We start from the raw sequence: 22,316 nt of genomic DNA, 5'->3' as shown, positions 1-22,316 counted from the left end.
CTGCCCCTACCGCCGCGGGGCCAAGGGCCGGGCAGGGGGGTCTCAGGGGTGCGGCCGGTCTCGGGGAGTGTCGTCCGGTTTTGGGGGGGAGGCGTCCGATTGGGGGGTGCTTCCGCGCCTGGTGGGGGTTTCTGGGCTTTGGGGGTTGTGGGCAGGTGTAGGGACGCCCTCGGGTTTGGGGGTGTTTGTGGGCATGGAGGGTGCCTCCGGGTTTTGGGGGGGTGTCTATGGCTGCAAGGAGTGCTGCCCAGTTTAGGGGGTGTCTCTGGGTTTGGGGTGTTGCTAGGCTTGCGGCATGCCGCCACCTTCGGGGGTGTTACCGGCTGTGGGATGTGCCTGGTTTTAGGGTCGGTTCCTGGATTTGGGCAATGCTGCCCGGTATTTCTGTTTTGGGGGTGCTGCCAGGTTGTGGGTGCCACAGAGACCTGCGCTTGTGATTAACGCAGAGCACTTTTCCGAGCGGTGCATGGGCCTCTGCTGCCTGGCTGTCTCCCTGCCGGCTTCATCCCTGCTGCCCTGGCAAGAGCGGGAGGGCTTGGTCAGCAGCTGCCGGACAAAGCTGTGTTTGCTGGCCCAGCTTCTCAGCCTCCTCCAGTCGGCTCAATTTGAGATCTGGCTTCCCCCGTGTTTATTCTGCCGGTCTGCTGGAAGCTGCTTGCCTTGCCGTTGCCCAGAGAAGGGAGTTTAGCCTGTGGCCTGGCTCAGAGCTGGGTGTCTTTGCCGGAGCTGCTGGGGCCAGTTTTGTGAATCACACATGGGAGCAGTGAAGGGGCAGATGTGTGTCCCCCTGCTCTGCCCTTTCTCTGACCTGTTGAAAGCAGCATCTGCTCCAACCGAAAAAAAAACAACTCTGGCACTGCAGCAGTGCCAGCAGTGCATGTCGTACAGTGCCAGTGTGGTCATGCTGTGCTCTCTGCCTGGGCATTCAGGCTGTTTCAGCAGCGCAGGTACCGGGCCAGCCACCCTTGGGAAGAGCTAGGGGCACTCCCCGCCACCCTCGGGTGTTTTTAACTTGTCCTGACAGAGGTGGAATCATGTCTCTCACGTTTAGAGTACTTTTAGGATAGTACACATTGTGCTGTCTGCTCTGCTTTGGTAGTAAGTGATGTGTTTCTGTTTATAGTTTAATTGTTTTATTCCTTGTTTTGAGTCTTTGATGCAGCTTGTTCAGGGCCATTGATCCAGGCTGGTTTTTGCTTTGTTCCTGTGGTTTTGCTCGGCAGTGCTGCAGGAGGGACGCTGGGCAGTGCTGCTCCACTGCTGGATGCTGGGGTGGCCCTGAGGAAAGGGGCTTTAGGAAATCCTTTCCCAAGTCTAGCTGAAGCTCAAGTGATCTTCTGCCAGTGGAGTTGCCGTGGCACTTGCGTCACTTGGCAAGTTCACTAACTTTTCATGGGTTCACCCTAGTTTCTGCTCTGTATGAGATTGCCGGCAAGCATTTAATTCCTGCAGCCCTTGCTCCTGTTGCATCTTCCTATTGCTCTGTGTGTCACAAAGCGGTTTGTCAGACGGCTGTCTAGCGAATGAGAGACTTCCAGTGATGGTTGGCTATCGGGGCAATCAGAAACAGGAGAGGGGTGTAACCTAACATTTTGAAGCTGGATGGAACTAGCAACTTGAATTCATTCTTTTTGTCCTGGCATATGTCAGATCAGCTCTGATAGCATCCTTTGCATTCTAGTGGTACCAGGAAGGGTCATAAATCTTTAGTCTCGTGGTAGGTTTTCACCAGTAAACACTTCTGTGTACTTCCACCCGCATCTGCTTTTGTCCCTATAAAACCGACAGCTGGGTCTTTTGCTTTGTAGTCAATGATATTCTTTTGTAGTCCGGTTCATCTGCATTTGTCTCATTCCTCCTCCCTCTCTCTCTGTTTCGGATAGCAGAATAATCTAATAACCTGTTAAACAGAAGATTAACCAGGTGCATATTCCTGTCTTAAAGAATACAGGGTGAGAGAGAGAGGCAGAAGTGTCTCATCAGGACACGAGTAGAAGTGCAGTGCGGTTGCCGGTTTCGGTGGTGTTTGGCAGTGGTGGTAGCTGCAGCCCTGTGCTGGCTCAGTGCTTCTGGCTCAAACTCGGTGCAAAGGTTGCCTGTGTTTCTGGCTTGGTTCTGCCTGTGCCTTTGGTTGGAGTGGGGTCTGTGTGGTTGTCTGGAGTGTGGCTTAATGCCTTGTCTGCTTTGGGAAGATTTTGAGCTGTTGGACAGGTGGGGCTGAGAGCAGGGTTGGCAGTTAGTTGGCTTTGGGCTCTTGTATGATGTCGTTAGTACAAGGACTCTGGCTGTTTTTTGGCTTATCCCTGTTGTTCAATCCAGGTACATCAACCTCCAAGAAAGGGAGAAGTCTAAAGGCAGCATCCTCCCCAGCAAGTTTTGTTCTAGGCATCTGTCCGTCTTATGTCCGCTCTGGAAGTGGTGCCTGTGAAGAATGACGTCGAGAGGTGCTGGGACTGCTTTCTCGAGGAAGAACTACAGGCTGAGCACTGAGCCGGAGAAGTCCAAGGTCACAGGTATGGGCCTGTACGTGCCGTGTAAAAGCAGGACCACTGTGGATCAGGTGGAGCACCCCTTGCCTCGCTTGAGATCAGCTGCCTTCCAGTTGCAGTTACCTTGCAGATGTGAGGTGTGGTGGGGCTGAAACTGAGTAAATCCCTGAACTGAGATGAGATTTTGGGAGGGACGTTCCTGTAGCACTAAGGACTCCAGAAGCTCATGTCACAGTGCCCTTTCTTTGGCACATTGCCCTGCCTCGTGAGGCTGGAGAATGTCGTGTTGCCTGCCTTTGTCCCATCTGATTCAGGGAGTTCCCCTTCGAGGATGAACAGCGTGTCAAGTTCTCAGATTAATCCTTTTCTGGGAAATTTTGGTACCTGCTAGGTAGTCTTGTTTTCTCTTGGACTCACCAAGCCAGCAGAAGTGTGCTTATGAGACCACAAATCTGGCATTTGAGGGCAGTGTTGCACCCAGAAATAAAGCATGCTGCATCAATGTGACACTAGGGATTGTTTTGTGCAATGAAAGCTCAAGTGAGGCATACATCATTAAAGAGGGCTGTGGGTCAGACGAGATGAACTGCATCTTGCAAGCCTTTCTGTCTCAACATCTTCTAGTGCAGTTAAGAGATGTAGGTACTTAAAATGTCCCAGGTATGAATAGGACATCAAGAATTGCAATAGTGATAAGATTTTTATTTTTATTTTTTGGAAATAAAATTGGATTCCCACCTCCAGCTTTTGAAGTTACTTTATCTGGAAGTAGTACAGCAGGATTTCTGAGGATGTGGTTCCACCTGTGGGGACCAATGTATGTATAGCCTCCCATTTGCTATTGTAGAGCAGCTCAAATTGGAAAGAGCCCTTGTTGTGGAGATGCACCCTGTAATGCTGGACTCTGGGGCTGCTAGTGAAGACAGTAAGACGATGAATGGCTTCTTGAAGCTGCGTTTTCCACTGTGTTAATCTGCAAACTTGAACATCATTTTCCCATAGTTACCAGTTTCTTGCTTGTACATGAAATTAGTGTTTGAGTTTACCTCCTGACTCCCTAAGCTTATTTCCTTCCTGTTTTTCACAAGGCATCGTGAACAGCAGGCTGCTGAATGATTATCTGCATCGTGTCTTTACCAATGCTGATGGGAACCAGCCTGCAGCTGCTTACAGGTATCGGACTTCTTCTCATTTACTAGTTGGCAAGCGATGCTGTATCAGTCCCCAGATATTCAACACTGCGGTGAAAGGAAAGATCTTTTAGTGCCACACAGTGATCTTTGTTAAAAGCGCAGCAGCACTCTGTTACAGAAATTACTCCTAGGTCTTGTCCTTTAATGGCTTTTTCAAATTGCAGGGCTTTCTGGGAAGGATTCTTCAGAATTTTTTGCATGAAAAACCCCATATACAAAATCACTAGGCAATATTTCTGAAATAAATAGGCAAGTAGGCATTCACCTTATTGTTCCTGTTCCCCCTTTATGTGTAAGGAGGTGCAAAATGCACAGGTTTTGGGTACAGTAATGAAAAATTGGTCATCAGTGCCCTGTAAACTAAAAGCAAGGCTATTATTGATATGTAGAATACCATACATTTCTCAGGCTGTGGAACTGTTGGTACTTTTATTATTAGGAGTTACCAAAGGAAAACAAACACAAAATTCCTCTTTAGTGTCTGTTTTCTTCTATTTGTTTTCAGTTCTCCTTCACCTTGTAGCCCAGAAACTTGTAACTTTGGATGAGAAAAATTTCCCTTGCATTTAGCTCTTTTGCCAGAGGGAAGTCAGACAGGTTCAGGGCAGGTACGAGTGTGGTAGAGCGAGGCAGGCGTGTAGTTCCTGCTAGTTGGCAGTGCTGCAGAGTGGCTGGGGTCACATTCCACAGGCTATACTTAGTACTGCCAGCTCAAATGTGAGCTCAGAGCTGCTAAAAATAGCCCTCGGCCCTCTCCGCTCTTGGTGAGCTAGGGTTATGGCCGGGGGGAGGCAAAGTGGGTCATGTTACTTTGCCACGAGCTCTCCTGCCAGCATGCCTTGGAATATTCCATCTGCCCGGGCATTTTGGTTTTCAGTATTTCTAATTTCTTTGCCTGGTGATTAATGACTTGAAAGCACAGAACTGATAGTTTGTTGGACTAGTCTCTCTCTTTCTTTTTTTCCTGCCTTCCACCCTTTTCCCTGGTCTTGGCTATTTGGTAGGAAGCCCAGTAGCAGTCAAATAGGTCTTGAAAATAACATTTGCCATATGAGAGCAACTTTTATGGTATGACATCTTGTCTTCGGAGGCCCAAATTCCTCATAGAGGAGCTCGTTGCAGACTTCTCTCTGGCTGTCTCATGCTCTTCTAACCTCCTTCCAGAACTCCTCCATGCTAGCTGCTGATTAAGCTGCTTTGCTGAAGCCACCCTCTCTCGTGACAACCAAAACTGATTCTTTGATTCCACTTCTGTGCATCTTCACATCAATCAGACTTTCAAAAGGTCTCTCATCACAGTCTTAGGGAAATCCCTGGTCCTGGAGAAGTGGGAAGTTGTTCCACAGATGGCTTTGGAAATGGGAAGCAGGGATAGGAACAACTAGCGACTCTCACAGCAAAAGGAGGTCCTGCTGGGGTCCCTCAAAGACCTGCAACACGACCTGTGTTGTTCCGTGTATCCTTGGGAGGATACTTGGAAAGGGAGAGAGCATGAGGTGGGAAAGTTTGCTGCTGTTACAAAGCTATTTAGAGCAATGTAAAGGTAAGGTGGCTGTGATAGTGACTGGATAGTGAAATGGTCTATGAAACTCAGTGTAGGGAAATGCAAAGTGACGTACTGAAAGGGGAACAGCCTCAACGTAGTGCATAAAATGATGGGCCCTGGGCTGAATTTTACTGTGTAGGAATGAGATTGGGGTGGGAGTCCTAAGTCAGAAAAAGAAAGTAGGAAGTTAGGAATTGTTAGGAAAGGGAGGTAGGATAAGGAAAATCATAATGCCACTGCATAAATTTGTGGTTTACGCTCATCTCGAGTATCATGTGGTTCTGGTCTCACCAACTCCAAAAGGGTATTTTAGAGCTGCAGAGGTTTTGAGGAAGGGTAAGAGCAAGTCAGATGTCTGGAATGGCTCTTCTACAAGGAACAGCTAAGTAAACTAGCCTTTAAAAGAGAGAACTAGGGGAGGGCAGTATGAGAAAGTTCTCTAAAATAGTGGCCCAGAGGGGGTGCATGAGAGACTTGTCCTCAGTATGAAAATGACATGTTTTTGACTGTTGTCAGAGAGAGGATGCTGGGCTAGCCTGACCTTTGTCTGAACTGCTACAGCTGCTGGTGTGGTCTTCTCTCTTCTTTTGTATTATGAAATACTTGGGGAAAAAAATGAATCCTGACTTAATGCTATGTTTGTATGACGCTGACTGCAGCAAAGTCGTGGTCCACAGTTGTTGGTAGTACAGCTGGTTTCTTACTGCCACTGTACCGCAGTACAGTTTTCTTACTGCCAGAAAATACTCTGAGCAGACTGAAAACTTTAAGATTCTTTGTTAACTACTTTGCTTGTTCACGCTATATTTGGTCCTTGGTTCATTCATTGCCCCAACACGCTGGGAAGCAAATTCCTGAGATTCATGACAAGAAACACAGATCGACAGAACTTCCTCGTTCATGTCTCACAGCACAGGACTGTGCGGACACATGTGTCTGGGCTGCAACTCTTTAAAACTTGGAGACAGAATTTTGTGAAGAGCTCCTGTGCATGTTTATTCCCTAGAAAGCACCTGACGTTCCAGAACCTGCAGGAGCACCTTGACCGGTTGCTAGCAGAGGAGAATGGCTCCGAAGACAGTCGAGGTAGGAGACACTGAGTGTCTGTCCAATTTGTGCTTTTGCTTGTGCTGCTTAATTGAGAGGACAAGTTGTATCATGAAAGGCAGTTTCCTGAGTGAGCGTTGTTCTGCCCTCCTGCCCTCTAATTTATTGTACCTTTAAATCCTGCCTGTGAGGGGCTCAGCCCTGGAGCAGGTCTGCTTGCAGATGGAGGAGGCATATTTCCAGGCGAAAATGCCTGGAAAACCTGTTTTGGGGCAAATGTTGGAGGTATTTCACTGATAATGATATGCAGAGCCATTGCTGTGACCAGCAGTGTGTAGTGCCATCCTCAGTGGGAAATGCAGAGGCTTGTTGACAATTTTTACATACTGGTCTCCACTGTAGGTATTCACTTTGGGCCTCAGGCTGTTGCCGGTATTCTTGCTAGCATCCGTTTCCCTGAATGAGTCAGGATGTGACAGGATACAACCTGGCTCCTCTCCTAAAAAGAAGAATTTTTCTTGCTGGCTGCAATCAAGGCGTGATATGTTGGCCAAACATTTGGCCCAGAGTTTATTTGGTCTTTGAATTTTGCCAAAGTAAAATTTTCAGGCAATGTGGAAAACTTAACATGACCTGAATGCTGCATAGCTAAGACCTTGTGTGTTGCTATGAAAACTTCCTTTTAAATCTCAATGGTGTATCCTTTCCTGAGGTTCTCATGGTCTAACATGGGTAACACTATTTTAGTCTTCCTCCACTGTAGCAGAATCCAGGTGCTGTTGTAGTCTAGCTGGAGGCACTCATCAGGTGTACTGTTAAATCCTGCACAACTTTCCCTAACAGGTTTTCTGCAATTCTTGTTTCAGATCAGGTAGCAGAGGGCCGGCTTGGTCCCTCTACTGTGGTGTTGGACCACACGAGCGGTTTTGAGGGGCTCCTGCTGGTCGATGATGACTTACTTGGGGTGAGTGTGATGGTGGGTGCAGCAGAAAACGGTCTTGCGGGACTAAAAGCACTTTGGGCTTCTCGGTTTGTTCTTCATAACATCCCTGTCACTGGCTTTGTAGCGTGTTGTAAACGGAGTCTACCCAGAAAGCTGCAGGATCCTGGAGGAAATGACCTTTCCTGGGAAAAGGTCTAGCAGTACCCCTAAGGCTCAGCAAGCTCTGAGTGGAGCTGCAAGGAAGTGAAAGGATTACCCTGGCCCAGGGGCTCACTGAAGAGCTTGGCTAAGCAGAGGAAAGGCCAGCAGCCAGCTTTCCTGTCCCTCCCTCCAGCAGACTGCCTCTTCCTTCCTTCCTTCTGGTCTTCTCTAATGGTGGCGAGAGGCTGAAGCTGAGGCTTTCCTTTCTCCTTTGTTTCCACTGGCTCCCTGCTTGCTCCTTAGCTGACATTCCTCATGCAGAAAATCAGCTGAAGGAATCCACTGGAATTTAATCCTTTCCTACTTCAGGAATTTCTGCACTCCTTTCACCCCCTCACTGAGCACGCACATCCCGTGCCCCTGTGCTCATTCCCTCCTTAATCTATGTATGCTTTTTTACCTCTAGCAGAGGAGGCTGCCCTGGTCTCCCCTTTCCCGTTAACCACCCGCTGTAGCTTACCTTGGCTGTACCTAGAACTTACCCTCACATTGGATCAGACTGGCTTGCCTGTGAATTCCTTGTTGCTACCTTCATCTCTTCATGGTCTGTCCTGAGATTGAGAAAGTCAGGAGTTAACAGGGTTCACTTTCTGGGCAGCATGTTACCTGCCAGTCCTGCCTTTAATCTGGACACCCTGAATTCAGACATCTTTCCTATAGAATAGTCACTTTTGTATACCTGTCACAATTCACTGGGAACCTGTCTGTCACCACGTTGCCCTTGTACTGCTGCCATGCTGCATGCTTCACTGGGGTTTATCAAGTACAGATGAGCTGTGGGGAGGACCTGGATGGTTCCCCAGGGCCTGTCGGCTCCGAGTACAGCTGCTGGGATGGGGAAGACGTTCTGTCTCTTCCCAACACTGTGCTTGTGAATAGCTCTCCATCTCACTTTGGTTTTGAGGGCTAGGACAGAGGGAATGGGTAGGGCTGAGCAAACCTGTCTTTTGTCTGACTTTAAAATATCTTTTCTTTGTTGGTCTAGGTGATTGGCCACAGTAACTTCGGCTCCATCAGGGCCACGACATGTGTGTATAAAGGTAAGGAGAAAAGCAGGCAACGCTTTGAGAAAAGACCCTGGGAAGAGTGTGTGAAGAGATACACAACTAGAAAGCTCTTGAATATGCTGCAGTTCCAGATCTTGAGCCCCCTTTTCCCCAGTTCATGCGCTGGCTTTCCCAGGAAGTCAGAAGGATGGAGAATTGTGCGATGCAGGAGTGAAGAGGTGGGAGGGGAATGCTGGGGCTGTCCCGAAGCTCCTTGGTGTGCCACATTCTTTTCTGTGGGAGCAGTGTCAGGTTCTGCTTCTCTAACAATGAGCCAGGCGGCAGGGATTTACTGTATGGCATCTCCTTTTCTTTCAGGGAAATGGATTTACGAGGTGCTCATCTCCTCGCAGGGACTCATGCAGATTGGCTGGTGTACTCTCAACTGCAGATTTAATCAGGAGGTAGTGTAACTGCTGCACATGGCACAGGGCTGCTCTGTGTTCCTCCACTGCTTTTTAGGTCAGTGTGGAGCATCGCATTGGTGCTGTGCTCCTGCCCTGCTGGCATTTTGTGCCCAGCACACACACTAGAAATACCCGGTCTGCTGTTTTAAAAATCTTTACTAGACTCTCTGGTCTGTGTTCACAGAATGGTGCACAGTGTGAAAGCCTTGCATGCTGGGTGCGTTGCTGTGCTCTTGCTGCATGTAGCCACTGCTATGTGTTGATTTTCAGCTGGCGACTTCTCCAGAGAGTGTGTGGGTCTGCAGTGCTGGCAGCCTGTCTCTCAGGATGGCCCTCAGCAGCTGGTGCTATGGGGCTTTTTTGCCCAGGAGAGGCAGGCCCAGGCCAGCTCTTCTCAGGCAGCGGGTGGGATGTTTGATGCTGGGAAGGGATGTCAGCTGCAGAGTTTCACTAACTTGCCACTCTGCAACACATGAGAGGGGAGGTGATGGGTATCCTGGAGGGCTGCTTTGACAGAGTTTGGAAGTGTAGTATGCCAGTATTCTTCTGATCCAAAAAAGAATAGGGAATGGTGTATTTCTCTGAACCAAAGATCACAGGCCATTGGATTCACTCTTAGAGTGAGGGTTTTTCCCAGACAGAGCATGTGTGCTGTCAGCTGCTCTCCCTGTCTGCTGGTCTCCCCCTTAAAGCCGCTCTTGCAATGAGAGAGATCCTCTATGCTTGGTCTGGTCTGAGTCTCCTCTTTCGTACTTTGGTGCAGGAAGGAGTTGGAGATACGCCAGATTCATATGCGTATGATGGAAACAGGGTGCGCAAGTGGAACGTGACTACTACCAACTATGGCAAAGTGAGTAGCTGTCCTCCCAGGAATGGGATGTAGAGTAAGGAGAAGAAAGCAGGTGGCTCCTCCTGCTCGCTGGATTGTGCTGGGCCCCGTGAAATGCCCTCAGGCTGTCCTCTCTGCTTCAGTCTGCTCTTGGGGAGGCTGTGTGCCAGCAATTGTTTGTACTTTAGGGGTGGTGGACATGCTATGTGGGTGCTTTGTTTAGCAGCCCCACCAGACTGATTCCCAGCATAGTGCTGCTGTTGGTCTCTGGAAGGCTCTGGTTCTCTGTGGCACATCAGAGGATGATGCAGTCTTGGGATAAATATAAGTTTGATCCTGTGCATGTTCCTAGTGCTGGAGGGAAAAAAGATCCCAATCAGTGGCTTATGTGCAGCTTACAGAAGTGTCTGAGAATGCTGTGTGAGCTGCTGTGAGAAGGAGCTCCCTCTTCTTCAACCCTGAATCACAAGGGATTGGTTGGGTTGCAGTCTTTCTTCTGATGTGGGAACGCCCTGGATATATGTTTAACCTTTTCTCTCCCTTTACTGCAGTCTTGGGCAGCAGGAGACATCGTGAGCTGTCTGATAGACCTTGATGAGGGCACCATTGCTTTCTGCTTGTAAGCATCTTTGCCAGGTTCCCTGCTTTGTTGATGTCTGTGTGTAACGTAAAGGTTTCCTCACTGCTCAGAAGGTTGCTGAGCCCTATTTCCGCCCTCTCCCCTTTAAGTTCCTTGGTAGTTCCAGCCTTTGCTTTTCTGCTTTGTGTTCAGAAACCATCTAAATGGGATGTTGGGATGTTGAGTCTCCTAAGATCAGGTGAGAGCATTTGGCAGAAAGACGTTCAAGCTACAAAGTCTGTGTGAAGTTTGTTAGGATTTTGTTAGGGGAGGGCATCTCTCATGACGCTTAATACTACAGTTGGCTGAGCCACGCTGATTGCTTTTGTGGCCAGTGTAGACCTTGCCTGTCCTAGATTCACAAGGAGCTGTGGAAAGGCTGATAAATCTCCAGCCTCCAACTCTCGTGCACAATGAGCTAGAATAAAGATTTTTCCCTGGCCCTAAACTGCAGCCTGTGACAAGTCAGGCGGAATTAAAAACGGTTAGATGCTCTATGTCATCTTTTAGAGAAGAGTAGATTGAGAGCATTATCCTTCTATTTCCACCAACATCAAACGGATGAGGCCAAAAATGTCACCTGCCTTTAAAATGTCTTGCTGGTTAGTTATCTTGTAAGGATTTGGGTTGCCCTTGAAGCTGAGTGGGCTCTACATATTGTGCAGACTCCAGTGCCTTCCTGTGCCGTTGTATGAAAATGGGAGTGCTGCTGTGCTTCCCAGGGCTCTTGCTCAGCAAAGCTGTGACATTTGCATGTGTGCCAGGTTAAGAGTGACAGGAGGCACAACCGACTGATGCGTATGTGTTGGCAAGTTGCTGGGAGGGGAATGTGGATACCTGGATTGCCCAGTTGACCTCAAAACCCTCCTACTGTGGCTAAAATCTTGTGGGTTTTCCTTCTTTCAGGAACGGCATATCTCTGGGAACCGCTTTTGATAACATCACGAGGGGCGCTGGAATGGCTTACTTCCCTGCAATCAGCCTCTCGTTCAAAGAGTCCGTTGCTTTTAACTTCGGGAGCCGTCCACTCCGATATCCTTTGGGTGTGGGGAGAGGAGGTCTGAAGGGAGAAGAGCCTGTCCTGAGACCATCCTTGGAGGCTGTAGAATATACATACCTGACTGCAATTCACTTCTTCTGTTGGCACTTGTGCTCAGAGCAGGGTCAAGGAGAGAAGAACCAGATATCCCTCAGCTGGAGCAGAACTGTAGGGCACACAAACATCAGTGCTGGTCCCTGACAGTTTCTGAAATGAGGTTTGCTTTCAGCTCTGAATCAGCAGCTACTGCTGCAGTTGGGGGCTGCCTGTTCCCAGGCACTCAGATCCTGCAAAGATCTCGCTCTCCAGTTTTGGAAACCCTAACGCTGCTGTGGTGCTGAGCCTCTTGGCCACTGGTCTTTTCTACCTCCCAGCCATATGAGACCTCTGACATGGTATTAGTGTTGCCTGCTGCCTTCCTGTGCGAATGCTGAGACCTGCAGCTCCTGTCAGAGCAATCCTGGGTGTGCCTGTTGATAGCTGTAGTGGAGGCTCCTGTCCGTCTTTCTGATGAGAGCAGAAGTGCAGTGTGAAATACTTGCTGCTTGCAATATTGAGGAAGTGGGGATAAGAGTTTGTGGCTTATCATCCATTTAGAAGGTACTGTGGTTTGAACTGTGACTGAGGCATGCGTGGGTATAAAGAAAAATAGAGACACAGTCTTTTCCTTGCACAAACAAAAGAAGTCCTGAAAGGATCATATTGCATTTAACCTTAACACTTGCCTACTTATCCAGTGGAAGGTTACCGCCCCTTGCAGGATCCTCCCGTTGCAGACCTCGTGAAGGCTCGCAAGCTGTTAGGCTACTTGAAGAATGTGATCCATATTGGAATAGATGTGACGGTAGGCTAACGTCACTGGGTGGATCTGTGGGGCACCATGCTGGGAAATGTGGTTCTGCACTTCTCAGCACATGCTGGCAGCTCAGATGTTTCCATACGCCTGAGAGTCTAAATGCTTGCATGCTTTTGCATGGGGCATGCATGTCCCTGGAGCTCTTCGGCTTGCAAAATGGGATTCGTGATAGTTCCAGGACTTAATTTAAATCATACTGGGCTTTGTTGTTCTCAGTCCTATGAAGTTTCATTCCCAGTATGCAAGAGGTGATGTTTGTCAGGGTTAGAACTGCTGGATTTGATTTTACAGTCTTGAAAGAAGTTTGTTCATATCCTAAACTTTTTACTGATGTCCTGGTGCAGTGATGTGGTGAAATTCTGTCAGGTCTGCCTTGAGAACTGTTTTGGCTGTGGCATTGTTCGCTAGAAACCATTTTTTCCTGCTAGGGTGAGAGATGATCTGTTTATGTCCAAAGCATAGGGAACGCCATCTGCTATGGTCTTGGCTTGAATGGAGGCCTGCTTTACTAGTTGACCTCCTCTGTAGGGATTCCCATTTACATATTATCATGTACACTTGAACCCTTCTGGAAAAACATTGTCAAGGGGCATGCACGTGGCTGATAGTAACTGACAGCTGAACTGCACTACAGGTCTCCAGAGGCATGGGCCTGGCTGCTTTGTGATCCTAAATTCCTGTGTTCAAGGTTTTTACTGCAATCAGGCATGGGACAGCAAACAGTGGCTGCTCCAGGCCTCCGGTTCATTCAGTCGTTGGTGTATGGGTGGATTGGGCTGGATCCAAGCCATGTGTTTTTCTGGGTTTGTCATTGCAGGAGGGGAAGCTGGTGGAGAAGGACACGTCCATGTGGCAGCTGCAGGGAGAACCCACGGTGTTGATTACATTAGCCCACATCTTCAATTATTTCTCCCCTCTTATGGTGAGTTTTGCCTGCCCATTGCAAGCTTCTGTAGGTGCCTGTTACTGTGCTCGCAAGGGGAGGTAAACCTCAGCTTTCGCTGGGAAGTGACTGTGCCTTGGAGGACTGTTGACCTGGCTCTCTGTCTGCAGTGCAAGGTGTACCTGGTGGAAGATGTGCTCATGACCTTCCTGTTGAGCATCCTTGAGCGAGGAGGGGCAGTGGAGGCCCATCCCCTTATTCAGCAGCTGCTGGATCTCATGTGGCTTCTTATGGAGGTGAGTTGCTAGGGTGCTGGTTCCTCGCCAGGGATTACGGGGAGACCCTGGGAGGTGCTGAGGACAGGAGCCTTCCCTAGAAAATGCTGGCAGTGATCAGCTTCTTTCCCTTCCTTGTGACAAGATCCCTTTTTTTGTGGTAGACCACCCTCTCACCTAGCTCATCTGGCTGCTGCTTCACACCCAGGGAATGAGGGTTGAATGCAGCGTAATTGGTAATGGTGATGCTGGCTATGAGCTAACAAGGCATTTCTCAGCTTCTCCTACTGCTAAAGGAACCGGCGATGTTGCATAACTTCCTGCTTCTGGGAACATCGAATTTATCAATAAGAAATGAGTTGGTCTCTTGGATGTTGTTAATGCTTATGTGACTGTGGAGTCTTAAATGCCACCGTGTGCCCAAGGGATCTATCAGAGTGCGCAGGATTGGGGTGGAAATGGGCACTGCACTCTCACCACCTCCAGCACTGCTGGGGAAAAACCTCCTCCAACTTCCCATGCCCCTTCCTGTCCAAGCTGGATGAGGTCACTCCTTCCTGGGACACTTGTTTGAGGCAGCCTTTGCTAGCCACTGGGAAGCTACTGCTGCTGGAGTGCTGGGGTGGTTACACAGAGCCAATCACTGCCAGGGATCTGCTTGGAGATAGCACGTCTGTCCTTTGGGGTAACAATTAACAGATATGGGCACTGGCCCAGCCAGCTGTCATGAAAAGTTTAACTGAAAAATGTCATGACCCCCTCAGGCCCATCATCTTAGAAGTGAAGCTGAACACCCTGGTAGGGCTGCTGTGTTTGTGGAAAATTGGCTCTCATCCTGCTGGTTGGCTATGACTTGGACTCAAAAAGACAGCTCTTCTGTCATCACATTTACACAAGAGTAACTTCTTTCCTTTTTGGGCTGGTTCTACCAACACTGTGTGTTGGGTAGGTTCAGGGGATAGGAGGATGGGTGACTCAGACCAACTAAGTAGGACTTGGGACTTTGGCTTTTTGTAGGTGACTTTTGGGTTGGTTTTACTAGTGCAGAAACTTGTTTCCCTGTAGCAAAGCGATGGCACCAACTTCTGCTTGGACTCTCTCCTGTGGAGTCAGATGGACAAACACTGTGGGTTCAGAACACCTGCTTTTTCAGTTCAGAAGTGAATGCTTCCTTCCAAGGTCACACTCTGGGAACTCTAGCTGTTCCCGACTCCATGCTGTTGCTGTTCAATGTGTTTCTTATTTTCTCAGGAATATGAAGTGCACGAGTGCCTCAAGCAGCTACTGATGTCCCTGCTGCGGGCTTACAGGTTCTCCCCCATCATCCCAGACCTGGGATTACAAGTGAGTTGCACTTCTGAATCCCCAGGAATCTGTGACTAGCCAGCTTCTGTTATGTCCTCTTGTCCAAAGGTACATGATGTTTTGGATTTTGCAGTTGTTTGATCCAGAGATGGCAGTTCTGTCACATTGTACCTACTGGAGAGTCATATCCTCTTCTGTAGAGGGAGTCACTTTTGTTTCTCCTGTTTCCCTAGATTCACTACCTCCGTCTCACCATTGCAGTCTTGAAGCATGAGAAATCCAGGAAATATCTACTCAGCAATGTTCTGTATCCTTTGTGCCTCCTCTAGTCTCAGTTCTCCCTGCCCTCAATAATGCAGCCAAGGAGACTTCAAGGATCTTCGGGTCCTGAGGGGCAGAAGCCACCCTATCTTTGAGAGGTCATTTCTAATTTCTCAGGTCTCCTCTGGCTGCCTGACATGATTCTCTAAAAAGTCCTGCTTTGAGGAGGGGGAGCAGTGTCATATAGTTCACATCCTACTAACACAGGACTTCATTTCTACCTGACTGACCTCTCTAATGTCCCTAGAGCAAAAACACTTTCAGAGCAGTCCAGCTGCCATGCTAGCAATTTGGGCAGCTGCTGTGATAGCTGCGTGGGGCTTCTCCCAGGAGAAGGGGGCTCTGGATCTTGCAGAGCTTTGAGTGGTTGTTCGGAAAGGGGTCTCTCACTACAGCTCTGGAAACATGCCTTGTACCTTCTCCTGACATAGCTTCTGCACTTGCTTTAACTTGGCTGCAGCTTCGATGTGCTCCGTTCGGTTGTGTTCTTCTACATTAAAAGCCCACTGCGTGTGGAGGAGGCTGGTTTGCAGGAGCTCATTCCCACCACGTGGTGGCCAAACCGCTTCACCAAGGAGGTGAGTAAGGGCACGTCCACGAAGGAGACTGAAGAAATTTTGTGGCCTGCTGTCCCCATCATTTTCTGGCTGAGGAAATTGGATGGCCCATGTTTCCAGCTGCGTTAGCACTGGTGGACCCTGCAGAGCTGTGTGAGAGCTGTAGCCTCTCCATTGCCCTGTCATCTTTATTGTCCCCTTGGAGGGAACGTTTGGGGTGTGTTGCTCAGGACAGGGGAGGGAGACAGTTTTCTATGGCAACAGATTTGGAAGGGAACTTCACAGTGTCTAAGGAATTACAGGTTGACTTGTGTGTCCTCAAAACATCTCCTGCCCTTACTCATTACAAAGCCAGGGAAGACCTGTTTAGGTATGTGACTGTGCTGCCAGCTGCAGTCACATACTTGCACGTTGTTTCAGTGAGTTTCTGCTCTCCCTTTGGCAAGACGTTTTCCCTGTGCAGTGATCTCCTACTAATCAGTGTCTGTCCCTCAACCAGGGCAAGGAGAGTAAGGAGGTGAAGGAGGAGAGTGCTGAGGAGAGACTGAGGCGGCGGGCATATGAAAGAGGCTGCCAGCGGCTCAAGAAACGCATTGAAGGTCTGTGAGGAGGGAGGGAAATTACGAAGATCCCATACCTTTTGTGCAGGCAGGGGAACCAACCCTCAAGCTGTTTCCAGATCCCCTTCATGACCTGAAGTCCAGCTGTGTTTCTGCTGGGACAAGCTGTGCTGCAGAGGCAGGGGCCAGCCATGCCATTATTTGGTGGAGGGATATGAGTGCTGGGACCCCACTGCACAGACCTGCAGCGTCCCACCATGGCACATGAGCAAACCGAAATTCCCCTTCAGGGACATTGTTTATCAGCTGTGGATAAATTTATTGCTAGGTGACGGAGGAGAAAATTCTCACAGTAATGGGATTAGCATTCTGCTGGCACCGGTTCTTCCTGGGCCCCCTCTGCTGAGGAGGTAGCCTTTCTCCTGGGGACAGGGTACACGGTTGGGGTTAATATGGGTAGTTGCTCTCCAGTGCTTGTTTTCTAATGGCAGACGTGTGTCCCCATTTTAGTGGTGGAAGGTCTCCAGGTTCAGATTCTGAAGCTGCTGCTGAACAACAAGGACAGAGGAGGGGTAAGTGCTCTGTGGATCTTTTGCTACAGTATCTCCACATCACAGGACTTGTAAGGTATAGGTTTACCACCTGCTTTTCCTCCTGCCAGGGGGAAGCCTCCAGATACATCTTCCTAAACAAATTCCGCAAGTTTCTTCAGGAGAACGCTAGCAACAGAGGGGTAAGTCAGAGCGCCAGCCTTCCTGCAAGCCTCATCCTGAGAGCTCTCTGGCACCTTCAGGTTGGGAGCTCTGCCCTTTTGGCTGGGCTGCTTCCAGCAGTTGATCAACTGAGGTCTAGATACAGCAGAGAGTGGGGAGGAGGGAGAAGATCTGAGGCTAGAAACCAGGCAGCTTATCCAAGTCCTATGCAGTAACTTATGGGAAAGCGGTCCTTGGACACAGCCTTGGGTGGGAGCTGAACATCCTCCTAAAACCTCTTGGGGAGCATGGCTGTGGAGTGCTCTGCCACAGCTGGCCAGCTTGCTTTGGCATCCTCTTCACTGCTTAGGTGGGGACTGTTCTTCTGGCTCTGGATCAGGCTGTTGGCCTGCGGCTTTGGGAGGTAGGCATCTGCTGTTGCAGGAAACCCTTTCTTCACCTGCATCTCTGTGTTCATGATCAGCCCCATCTTTCGTGGTGGAGCACGTGGTATCCATCCTCCTCTGCCAGACCAGCTTGTTGTTTCAGTGCCCAGGACTTTCTAGAGGCGGAAACTGCCTCCTGCCATCAGGGCTGGGCTCTCTCCCAGTGCTGGAAGCTAGAGAAAACAGCAAGGCTGAGAACACAAAGTTTCTGCCTGCCCCATGTGGCCCCTAGGACTAAGATGCACTTTCACACCTGCCCTGATGGCTGAACTCTCATTCTTGCCCTAGAACTTGACTGTATTGTGCCCACCAGAGTACATGGTGTGCTTCCTGCACCGGCTTATCGCTGCCCTGCGTTTCTTCTGGGATGGCCACAAGGTGAAGACCCCTGCCGCACTGAGCAGTGAAGGTGAGGCCTGGAGGAGAAGCTTTGGGGACATTTCCATGATTAGGACAAGGGTTGCCTCTTGGCAGTACTCTCCGGGATGCTGGAAATTTTGTGTTTCTCATGGGTGCTTGAGCCTTCTGTCACCCTGCGTCTGTAGTTCCCAGTGACCCTGGGAAATTCCTGTGTGCAGATCTATTCCAGTTAACATCCAGACTTGAGACTTGCAAAGGGGCACCTGAACTGTTTGCTAGTTTCCCCTGTGTGCTCTGCAGCAGAGTCCAATATTGATTATGGGTCTGTAGGAGGGCAGCTCAGTGATCCCATAGCCAAAGTTTAGGGGAAGATATTTGTCTGTTTTCATGGTTCCCAGACTGTGGGATTAAGCAGAAACCAAGTCAGTGCCAGTTGCTTTCACACCCTCAAACCCCTCCTTGCCTGTCCTGCCACGATCTGCTTGGTACTCCGTTTTCTTACTTTAGGCTGACCCTTTCTCTAGACTCAATAAGTGCCTTATGATCCTTGTGGGACTAAGCAACAGAGCTGGAGTAGCCAGGTGGAGAGCTGCCGAGTTTCCTGACGATCCAGTTTCCCCCAGTGACTGTGGCTGGGAGGGAGGAAGTGCTGGGAGGCTTGTTGTTGATGGCCATCGGTTGCTTGTGTTCCTGCATGGAACTAATGCTTGCTTCATTGTGGAAATCACCTCTGCCTTAATGGCTTATGACAACAAAAGTTGTCACTAAATGTTAGTCCAGGTTGGGCCCTAGAGTCTGTCTTAGGAGGGCTTACGTGTCTGCGTGTGTCCTATGCATGGGACTCGTGGAAAAAACAAATGTCCTTCTCTGCTTTAGAGGCATATGTTCCTCCTCAACTCTTCTATAATGGGAAGGTGGATTATTTTGACCTTCAGCGACTTGGAGGTCTCCTGTCTCATCTTAAGAAGACTCTGAAAGGTAAGTGCTCTCATTTCTAATACCTGCATCCAGGTCCTGGCTGGAGTTCACCCAAGAGACATGCCAGGGAGGGAGCCGTGGGTAATGAATTGTGATTAAATTTAAGGAGAGGAGACTTGAATTTTAATGAGATGCAAGTTACACTGAAGAAGACACCATCCTTCTTGGGTGGAGCATCCTTTAAGTTAACGGTTTACTGTTTATATCCCTGAATGGGGCTTGTGGCTGGTGGAGGGAAGGGGATAGTCTGGGAATACCCTCTGGTGTGGTGCTCTTGCTGCACCACAGCCGAGGGCTGGGAGCTGTCAAAGCACTGACCGTCAGCGTGGTTCTGCTGGGTGTGAAGGATGTCCAGGATTTACTTGCTGTACCACTCCGGGCAAGCAATAGCAGCCCTGTGTATGTACTGCAGCTGTGTGTTTGTATGCAGCATGCTACTCTGGCAAAAGACTTTCAAAGCCTCCCTTTTGGAAGGGTTAGAAACCCCTTGCCGTTCAGTCAGACTTGGTTTGTCTCTGGTTTTTGGCTAATGTGGCACTTGGCTGCCTTTGGCTCAGATCTCTCTTCTCCTTCCCCAGTGTATTTGCAAGAATAGGACCATTTTCCCTGTCTCAAGTTGATCCCTGGCTGCTCAAAATTAGATTACTTAACTTGAGAACCATGTAATCTCCTCTGGTCTCTTACCAAGGTCTTCCTGGCCAGCTTTAAAGACAGGGCTGTGAACTAGAGGACACATTGTTTGGGATTTGTACAGCATAGCTGACAGCACAGCCTCCTCTGGGCTGAGAATGATTTCTGGTCTGAGTCTCAGCCCTAGTGACTTAAGGACATATCATGGGACAGCATTGAAGAGCTGGATGCTTAAAAAATGGTCTCAGGCCCTGAGTTTCCTTCCCTACGCTATTCCAGTTTGGTCCTGGTAGTTGTCTCCTGGTTCCTCAGTTATTCTATTTGTTGCTGGTGGGACCAGGAACAGAAATGGGTCCTGGGTGAGCATCACCCATTGCTGCTTGGTCTTTGCTGTGTTAGCAACGGCAGACCTATTCCACGTAAGGAAGCTGGGGGGAAGGTGAGCTTGTTCTGCTGCAGCATCCAATTTCACTGGCTGCTTCTCTACTGCCGAGAAGCAGGAAAGAGGATGTGCCTAGGGCTGCCTCATGGGAAGCGAAGGGTGACTCCTGTGTTCACAGCTGCTTTGGTGTGCTCTGTGCAGATGACCTGGCTGCAAAAGCCAATGTCCTGATCGACCCTGCGGAGCTGCAGGCCGTGACTATGGACGATCTCGATGAAGATGAGGAATCGGCAACATCGGCAGCACAGGTGAGCCGTGTACTATCATTCACCTGCGGGGGCCCCGGTGCCAGGGCAGCAAGCTCAGCCTCTGACTAGAAAAGGTTTGCTTTAGAGGAAGGCAGTGTCTGGGCCAAGACTGTAACCAGCCCATGGGCAGCCAGATAAACAGCTGCACTTGCATGAGGGTCACTGGAGATCAGCAACGTCCTGGATGCACCAAGTTTGAGCAGCAAAATTTTCTTTGCTCTGCTCTCTCACTATCCGCTGATCTGAATATGCCCCCTCCCCTCCATGGCAGCTCTTGGCAGCATTTGAAAGGGTGCAAGGCAACTGCAGACAGAGCAGCTTCTTGCTGTGCAGATCTGCTGCTTGTACCTGGCATGGGCCCTTAGAGGAAGGAATATCCATTTGCTAACCTGGCACTGCTGGCCGAGCCATGATAGGAAGGGTATCTGCTCACCTTCCAGTGGCCACTGTGCATCTATACCAACATCCTTGCAGGGACAAGGGAGGAATAGCAGGCAGCCAAACAGCTAGAACTGTTTCTTCCCTAATTTCTTTTCAGTCTCAGCGTCCCTCTGCCGCCCTGGCCATTGGTGGAGCTCTCGCTAGACCTGGCTGGCTCAGCTCCCCCACCCTAGGCCGTGCCAACCGCTTCCTCAGCACAGCGGCCGTCAGCCTGATGAACCCGCGTCGGCCTCTTGGCACCCTGGAGAAGATCAAAGTGCGCACGCTAAGTGTGGAGCAGCGGACAGAGGAGGACAGTGAGTACTTCTGCTGCGTGCTAGCGTGGCCCAAGTGGTCCCTGGGAGAATGGTGTCTTCCAGCTCCCAGTAGTCTCATGAGGAAAGCGATCTATTTACTGCCAGCATTGTTCCTTCCCATTCTCAAGACATGCTAACACCCACAAGTCCACAGTTAACCACTTTGCCATCCTGAACATGACACTGGTGATGCTGTCACTCTCTGCTTGTAAGAAGACGCTGCCTTGGTTCCTGCAAGTGCAGTGAGTCTTTGCAGGGCAGCCGTAGCCACGCTTGATCTGAATACAGACCAGCCGGAGGATGACATGTGCAGTAGCAGCACCGTTGCTGTTGGGGCAGGCCAGGCAGGCCTCTGAAGCACGTACAGGGCTCAAGGAAGTGGGACTTGCATGGCCTAGGTCTGTTTGAATAGATCTGACAGGTCAGCCTGGTGCAGGCAGTGAGATGGGAATGGTGTGTTAGTGTCTCTAGTGAATCACATGGGCTGGGAAGGAGCACTGTGTTACAGAGGCACAGCAGGGCTTTGGCTTCAGAGAGATGCAGGCAGAAGCTGACGTGCCAAAACGCCATGCTGAGAACTTCTCTCCTGTCTTGGGGATGCGTTTGCAGTTGAAGGCAGCCATGGAAATGAGGGTCTCTTACTGGGCAGACCCCCAGAGGAGCCGGATCAGCCCATCACAGAGAACTCCCTCCTGGAAGTCCTGGATGGGATAGTGATGATGTACAACCTCAGTGTCCACCAGCAGCTTGGGAAGGTAAGTGGGACGTGCTATGCAGGAATCCATTTCCCCAACCTCCATGCTTCTACACTGACTCTCTGTTTTCTGCTTATTTTAGTGACCATGTATGCCCTTTCCTTCTCCTCCTAACCCCCATGGGGGATCTGGTTGCATGCTTATGTGTCTAGGGAAAAAAAAACCCTCATTAATTGTTGGAATCTGCTTGTTTTTCAGATGGTTGGTGTGTCAGATGATGTGAATGAATACGCCATGGCACTGAAAGACACAGAGGAAAAAATCAGCCGCTGCCCAAAGAGGGTAAGCGTCTCTGGACTCCCAGCTTCCTTCTCAGGTAGAGCCTCAGTATCTGGCAAAAAGGATGAAGCACAGTGGGCGATTTCCAGCCTTGGAGCGGCCAGTGTCTTGGATAGGGGTAGTAACCCATGCCTGGAGCTGGCAGCCGCATTTCATACTGTGCCAAACCATTGTACCACTGCCTCAAGGAACAGAGGGACTGAAGCAACTGCTTCAGATTCTCCCGCGCCAGCCATAGCAGCTTGCAAACCTCCATGTGCTGCAGACACCTCGGAGCCGGTCTCCTGGGGTGGGGACCCCCCAGTGCTGGACTTGGGACACATCTGTCCTATCCCAGCTGCCTGAGCCTGAGTGTATCTGATGATGCATTAAAAAAATATCCCTGACAGCAGCTGACCCTAAGCTGCTGCCCACACTGGACCAACATCTGCATCAGGCCTTGTGGGCTGCAGCTGAGACAGATAAGTGCTCTTTATACCACTGCTTCCCACTCCCTCTGCAGAAAGGCTGCTGACCCCTTTTCTTCCTGCCAGTACTCCCTAGCTAGCCCCAAGGTGGTATTTGCTTTTGCATTGTTTATCCCTCTCTGAAAAAGGATGCTGTAAATGGGAATGACATCTGCCCTCACATCTT

At 49.7% G+C, this 22,316-nt stretch overlaps 1 protein-coding gene across 1 annotated transcript in view; it reads left to right on the top strand.

Annotated features, from left to right (window-relative positions):
• RNF123 (ring finger protein 123) overlaps positions 1-22,316 on the top strand; it is a 53,349-nt gene continuing 31,033 nt past the window's right edge. Inside the window, exons 1-25 of the mRNA XM_009281189.2 lie at positions 1-48; positions 2,320-2,513; positions 3,578-3,662; positions 6,235-6,314; positions 7,142-7,239; positions 8,405-8,459; positions 8,784-8,869; positions 9,636-9,722; positions 10,253-10,320; positions 11,227-11,352; positions 12,089-12,203; positions 13,033-13,137; positions 13,269-13,394; positions 14,625-14,717; positions 14,912-14,985; positions 15,460-15,577; positions 16,056-16,155; positions 16,627-16,688; positions 16,778-16,849; positions 17,543-17,663; positions 18,491-18,592; positions 19,806-19,912; positions 20,451-20,649; positions 21,259-21,404; positions 21,603-21,686. Of these exons, the coding sequence (XP_009279464.1) occupies positions 2,432-2,513; positions 3,578-3,662; positions 6,235-6,314; positions 7,142-7,239; positions 8,405-8,459; positions 8,784-8,869; positions 9,636-9,722; positions 10,253-10,320; positions 11,227-11,352; positions 12,089-12,203; positions 13,033-13,137; positions 13,269-13,394; positions 14,625-14,717; positions 14,912-14,985; positions 15,460-15,577; positions 16,056-16,155; positions 16,627-16,688; positions 16,778-16,849; positions 17,543-17,663; positions 18,491-18,592; positions 19,806-19,912; positions 20,451-20,649; positions 21,259-21,404; positions 21,603-21,686 (2,391 nt within the window). The 5' untranslated portion in view covers positions 1-48; positions 2,320-2,431. The remainder of the gene's footprint in view (positions 49-2,319; positions 2,514-3,577; positions 3,663-6,234; positions 6,315-7,141; positions 7,240-8,404; positions 8,460-8,783; positions 8,870-9,635; positions 9,723-10,252; positions 10,321-11,226; positions 11,353-12,088; positions 12,204-13,032; positions 13,138-13,268; positions 13,395-14,624; positions 14,718-14,911; positions 14,986-15,459; positions 15,578-16,055; positions 16,156-16,626; positions 16,689-16,777; positions 16,850-17,542; positions 17,664-18,490; positions 18,593-19,805; positions 19,913-20,450; positions 20,650-21,258; positions 21,405-21,602; positions 21,687-22,316) is intronic.

Source organism: Aptenodytes forsteri, unplaced genomic scaffold (genome assembly GCF_000699145.1).
Source record: "Aptenodytes forsteri isolate BGI_AS27 unplaced genomic scaffold, ASM69914v1 Scaffold156, whole genome shotgun sequence".
In the NCBI taxonomy this organism is placed as follows: Eukaryota; Metazoa; Chordata; class Aves; order Sphenisciformes; family Spheniscidae; genus Aptenodytes; species Aptenodytes forsteri.
Note: the sequence above shows the minus strand (reverse complement) of the source record. Positions and strands in the feature narration are given on the sequence as shown.